The following is a 6,159-nucleotide window of genomic DNA, read 5'->3' as shown; positions in this document are numbered from 1 at the left end:
AATATTACCGTGCACCCACTTGTTTCAATAATGATCTCCGTGCACCCATTCCGTTAAGTTCTCCCGTTTAATTTAACAAGCCAAGGGTAAAATAGAGATTGTGTTATAAACAAATAAAAAATTAAGTTAAAGTTGTTGCACAGAAGAAAAGAAAGAGAACAAGGGGTGTTATAAACAAATAATAAAAAATTAAGTAAAAGTAGTTGCACAGAAGAAAGAGAACAAGGGGTGTTATAAACAAATAAAAAATTAAGTTAAAGTTGTTGCACAGAAGAAAGAGAACAAGGAAGAGAATAGTGTTGTCATTTCAGAAAAACAATTTCATCTCTGCAAAACGTAATCTGTACAAGCAAATATCGAAGCAAATATGGAGGGAAAATCTTGCGTGTTGGAGACAATTTCGCACCAATTGCTTGATCTCTTACCTACCACATGTTCGTTTTTCAAGAAGCTTGAGGATTACACAGCTTATTGGATTGTGAGAGCGGGATATACTGGGTTTTGCAGCTTCAGCCTGCACACATTGAGGTGAGGTTTTAAAGTTGTTCATATGGATTTTTTTGTTGGAGAATTACTCGATACATGTTAGATTACATGCATGCGAGTGATAATTATGTGGGATTTGATGAGGTTGGTCATGGGTTTTATCGGTTTTACGTGTTTCCTGTGTTGAAATTGTTCAGACATGCTTTGTTTGGTAATTTATGTCAATAATGTACAGATTGATTGCTTCCATCTTATATCTTAATAATTGATTCTTCATATTAGTTTAATGGTGAGTATTTAATTTTTTAAATGCCCAAGTAGTATTGATTACTTGACATGAGCATATACTTGTTCTGGATATGCATGTTGTAGACATTAAAGTCATGGTTTGCAGACTCCAGTGGATCCAAACTATATTTATTAGATAATGATACATTAAGTTTATACATTACTTTTTTTTTCCCTATTTCGTACTCCATCTGTATATTATAATTGAATCTTTGGCTATTATCCTTTGCCTGCAACCCCAGCTCGTTAATTAAAGAACGTAAAGTTCATCTCCATTTACTTAGTTTTTTAATTTAATTCCATGGATGTTGAGATGAAATTTTGATTAAAGAAAATTGTCAATTAGTGCGGCATGTCAATGATTCTTTCTGTTGTTAATAACATCAGGTTATATAAATTTTCACATTAATATAGTTTATTTAGTGTTTATGCCTTGTTCTGTTATACAGCTTGTGCATGGTTTTTTTTGGCCAATATTAAAGAAATTTTTATATAGTTAGCCTTAGCCTTACATTATGCTCTTTTTTAATTGTAGATGGATAAGGATGACGATAAGCGAACCACTGTATTCGTAAAATTCATAGGAGAGACACATAATATGGGAATAATTGATCTAGAGAAAATTAGCACCATTGCCCTTGTCAATAGGGTTATGCACATGGTGTTGCAAAGGAAGTTAAGCTTTGAAGAGAAATTCAAGCTCACTCTAACATAGCCATGGGATAATGACTGCACTAACATTCGTAGTGATGATGATCTTTTTTCAATATGGTCCTTGTACAACCACTATGGCTACTATGAAATTCATCTTGACTTGGAGATTATCTCAAAACCAGCTACCTCATCAGCTAGAAAGTCACTTTTCCAGCAGCCACTTATTAATGCCACAACAGAAAACATTTCACCAGAAAACCCCATAGCTATCAACCTCAATGTTCCTGTCAATGAAGCCCAAACCAGTGATATCCTGATGAAACTTGTACCACCTGACCAATTACATACCCAGCCAAGTCCTATTCACTCTAGTGCATCCCTATACGAAGACTTTGTAAATACCTTTGAAAAATCACCAACTTCCCACCAAAGGAGTACTCCCTGTAACAGTAATGCCACACAACAAGTGCATATTGAAGAAGGTGATAATGAAGATTCTAATTTGAGGCTCTGTTTCCCTTCTGATCAGCAGCAACAGACTTTCAATAGTTATGACTCTAATGACAGTATGTACAACATGTTTGACAGTGACAATGAGTTTCAGCAAAATACAGAGCAACCTCAGTTACATGTCCAAGTTATTGATCCAAATATTGGTGAATCTGATGATGATGTTGATGATTGTTTGTTATCAGATTATGAGAGTGACAACAACGAATTTGGTCCATGTGCTGATGAAGATGGTGATAGAGTAATGGAAGTGATGGATGCTGAGGTGAAGGCTAATATGTATATTTCTAGTGATGAGCCTGTTGAGTTCTTTGTTGGACAGTACTTCAGAAACTTCACTGAACTTGCAGTTGCCTTAAGGAAGTTTGCTGTATACGAGAGGTTTAAGACCAGGAAAGACAAGTTTGAGAAGACTAGGATTTCTGTTGGTTGCGAAGGGTATATGTGCCCTTGGTATTTACATGCAGGTAGAACTGTAATTCGAGAGACTTTCATGGTAAAGCGATATCATAATGTCCATACTTGTACAAGGCTATTGAAAAATCCAGAATGCACTGTTAAGTTCATAGTGGCAAAATTTCAGGAAACAATTCTTTCGCACCCTGAAACTAAAGTTGGTTTTATTATGAGTGAGTTGAACAGAATGTATGGAGTTAAGGTTGACAAGCAGAAGGTGTATCGAGCGAAGAAAATTGCTCTTGAAAGTGGTGGGGCAGACTTTGAATCAAGCTATAGGCTCATCAGATCGTATGCACAGATCATCCTCAACAAGATGCCAGATGCCTTGGCCATTGTGCATGTCATGAGATTGCATGGTAATCAAGTTAAGACACACTTTGATCGATGCATTATTTCATTTCCATCACTCAAAAAAGGCTTCAAAGAGGGCTGCAGACCTTTCATTGGCATTGACGGCTACCATTTGAAAGGTCCATACAAGGGTATTCTTCTCTCAGCTGTTGCATTAGATGCAAATACTGGTATTTATCCGATTGTTGTTTGTGTGTGTAATGTTGAGAGCACAGATACATGGACTCGGTTTTTAGGACACTTGAAAGAGTATATGAAAGATTCAAGACAACTTACTTTCATGTGTGATAGGCAAAAGGGAATTCAAAATGCCTTAAGACTTGAGTATCCTAATGCACATGTTAGATTTTGTGCAAGACACCTTTTAGCAAACTTAAAGTCTAAGCATCCAAGAACTGACTTTAAATGTGGCTTTTGGGAAGCTGCTCGAGCTGCTAATCAGATTGATTTCGAAAGAGCAATGGAAAAAATCAAGAGTGCAGATGCTGGTGCGTATGAAACACTTAGAAAAGTACATCCAAGATTTTGGTCAAGACATGCATTTGACAAAACTTCCAAACCTGATCATTGCACTAATAACATGACAGAGTCATTCAATGCATGGCTTGGTGAGCAAAGAAAACTACCCCTGTTGACTTTGTTGGACTTTATTCGTAAAAAGATGATGAAGAGGATGATAACTAGAAAGAAGAAAGCTGAAGCTTGGCCATCTGAAATTTCCCGGAGAGTGTATGAAAAATGCACAAAAAACCTACAACTATCTAGAGGCTATGCTGTAGCTCCTGCAAGTGAGTGGTTGTATGAGGTTGAAAGCAAAGGGAGGACTTATATAGTTGATTTGGAACACCATTCATGTGACTGTGGTTTTTGGGACATCAGTGGGTACCCTTGTGTACATGCAATGCCTTGTATAGTATATAGTAGGAAATACCAAGAACAATTTGTGAACCAATGTTTCAAGAGAACAGCTTACCTGAAATCTTATGCTGGAATTATACAGCCAATTCCAGACAAAGTCAACTGGCCAATAGTACCTGGGGATGAGATTTTGCCTCCTTTGGTGAAGAAACAGCCTGGAAGGCCAAAATTAAATCGAAGAAGGGAGCATGATGAGGTTCCTCCACAGAAAAGGAGATACAAGATGCAATGTAAGTGTTGTCATGAGTTTGGCCACAACAAGAGAGCTTGCCCAATTAACCCAGACAATGCCAACAAGAAGACAAGACACTTCCAGGTGAAATAAAGACTAAAACTTATATTTTTCATATTTCATAGATGCTAAAATCGCATGCTATAAATAGAATTAATTCTGTATTTTCCTTGTGAATTAGAACAATCTCAAAGCTTACAAAGAGGCGGCTGCAAAAGAAAGGGAATTTGAAATTGGTAATATGATAACTACTTTTAAATGTGAATGTAGAGTTATGTTTTTATTCGTATGAGTTCTGATTGTTGGTAATACATGCATGTATATTTGAGTTTTGTTGGCTAGTTTTATATAACCAGTTTATGAATCTTCCTATAGAAGCAATGCATGGCTTGTAGTTACTTTTATCATGACTAACTTGCAGGACCACTGCAAAGGAACACATCTCAAGGCCATTACAATCCAACAACTACGGGAGTGACTAATTTATTTGAAAGTCATAATGCTGCAATGACTAATCATCCACTGAATCGGCAACAGTCAGCAGTGTCTCAGAATTTTTGTCATAGTGTTCAGCCACGTAACCACTGTGGGGCTTCAATTTCTAATGTCAGAAGGCCTGAGTCACATGGCAGCTGGATTGGAGTTCAAGGTAGAAGAATTATGCAGGGGAGCAGTGTCCAAGTAGGAGGAAAAGACATGGTTATTGGTAATGAACAGTCAAGGGCATTGGATAAGGGGAAAGCACCAGCTTTCCCACCATGGAGGGTATGTTATTTACGTTATAATTTAACATTATTTACAGTAAAATGTAAACAAGAAGTTAATACAAATTATTGTTATTTTTTTATGCAGCTATGAATTAATTGGGTTGATGTCATTGGCAGCTGTTAGTAAGGTAAATGGTGGAAGTAAAAATGATGTTTGATGACACCTTCCACAATACCATGACAAACTCTAATTAAAAATAGTTATTTTGTAGTATTTTGATGCCTTTTTGAACCATAGGCTTATGAATGAGTGCAAGGACACTATTATATAGGTGTATTTGGAGTTTGTGGTATTTTGAAAGTTGTTGGGTATAGGAAAATCATAGACTTAACAGATATACCAACAATAGTTTTTTACTTTTTTGTAAAGAATTTGTAGCAGTTGGTATTGTTTCCAAACTGTTATTAATGCTGTCAATGATTAATTAGATATTTCAAATATCAAGTGTTACAAAATGCATTCATATATATATTGGTGGTGATAACCTCTAAATGCATGATATTACAGGTCATGTGTTACCAAATGCATGAATTACAGTAGTGGTAGGATATGAAATCAGTTAATAAATATTACATGTCAATTGTTACCATCTGATTTCTAAATATTACATTTGCTGATGAACAATATAAGAAGTAGAAGGATGATAATCACGTTGACACATGTCTTTGTTGCCTTCAAAGTATTTTCTAAAGTATCAAATCTGCTAGTTACTTCATCTCTTAGCACTTGAGTTGTGTCCATGCCATTGTCGTCATCATCATGTGTTCCTAGAAATAAATCTCTTCTTGAAATAATCTCATTAGCTTCATTATTAGTTGGTGACCACCATCTGAAAAATCCACATCCGCTTGTTCTGCAATTGTAGAATAGCTTGTGTGGATTATCTGGAGTTTGTGAAATTTTGATTACTGCCCTGTACCCGCAATAACATCTCTTGTTGTAGAACTTTATAATACCACCATTTATGTCTTTAGCATGTGGGACACCATGGGTGCTCGATGAAGAAGGATTTTGGTTTGTGTTTGATGCTTGGGGTTTGCCATGATTGTTGGATGTATTAGCTGAAGTAGGCATTGTTTGATAATGATTTTTGGCTGTAATGGATGATTGGGGTGTGAATGATGAATTCTTCAGTCGTGAAAACTAATTGCATGCATTATGAATCTATTTAACATGTTGAGGCAGAATAATTATCTCTTGTTGCCGTTGTGAGCATTTGGGCAAGCAATTGAAACTTGCAGGTTACCGTTATAAGACTTTTGGAGCATTATTTTTTAAGGGTAAAATAGTAATTTTTCACTCGTAAATATGTTAAATTTTGTGGGTAATTTTGACTTTTGCCTGTAACAGTTTTTCAGACAATTTCCCAATTCAACGTGCACTTTGTCAGTGATTGATGCATTTTTTGTAATTTAATAATTTGAAATTCAAATTGTGGACAAAATCGTCTTTCACCAAAATAACTATAACAATTGTTAAATTAAACGGGAGAA

General features: G+C 35.8%; 1 protein-coding gene across 3 annotated transcripts; it reads left to right on the top strand.

The window, feature by feature from the left end:
- The first annotated feature begins 210 nt into the window (after nucleotides 1-210).
- Nucleotides 211-5,328, top strand: LOC112497270 (uncharacterized). 3 transcript variants are annotated; one of them, XM_052432999.1, is made up of 6 exons: nucleotides 214-528; nucleotides 1,310-3,982; nucleotides 4,080-4,134; nucleotides 4,320-4,663; nucleotides 4,751-4,793; nucleotides 4,878-5,328. In XM_052432999.1, the coding sequence occupies exons 2-5, from the start codon at nucleotides 1,745-1,747 to the stop codon at nucleotides 4,754-4,756; spliced, it is 2,643 nt and encodes an 880-aa protein (XP_052288959.1). In that variant the 5' UTR covers nucleotides 214-528; nucleotides 1,310-1,744; the 3' UTR covers nucleotides 4,757-4,793; nucleotides 4,878-5,328. The 3 variants fall into 3 exon arrangements, with proteins under 3 accessions (XP_052288960.1, XP_052288959.1, XP_052288957.1); XM_052432997.1 differs by having other exon boundaries at nucleotides 4,751-5,328; XM_052433000.1 differs by lacking the exons at nucleotides 4,080-4,134; nucleotides 4,751-4,793; nucleotides 4,878-5,328 and having other exon boundaries at nucleotides 211-528; nucleotides 4,320-4,514.
- The last annotated feature ends 831 nt before the right edge of the window (nucleotides 5,329-6,159 follow it).

The sequence above is a fragment of the Citrus sinensis genome, chromosome 2 (genome assembly GCF_022201045.2).
Source record: "Citrus sinensis cultivar Valencia sweet orange chromosome 2, DVS_A1.0, whole genome shotgun sequence".
Taxonomy (NCBI): Eukaryota; Viridiplantae; Streptophyta; class Magnoliopsida; order Sapindales; family Rutaceae; genus Citrus; species Citrus sinensis.
This window is presented reverse-complemented; position numbering and strand designations above follow the sequence as displayed.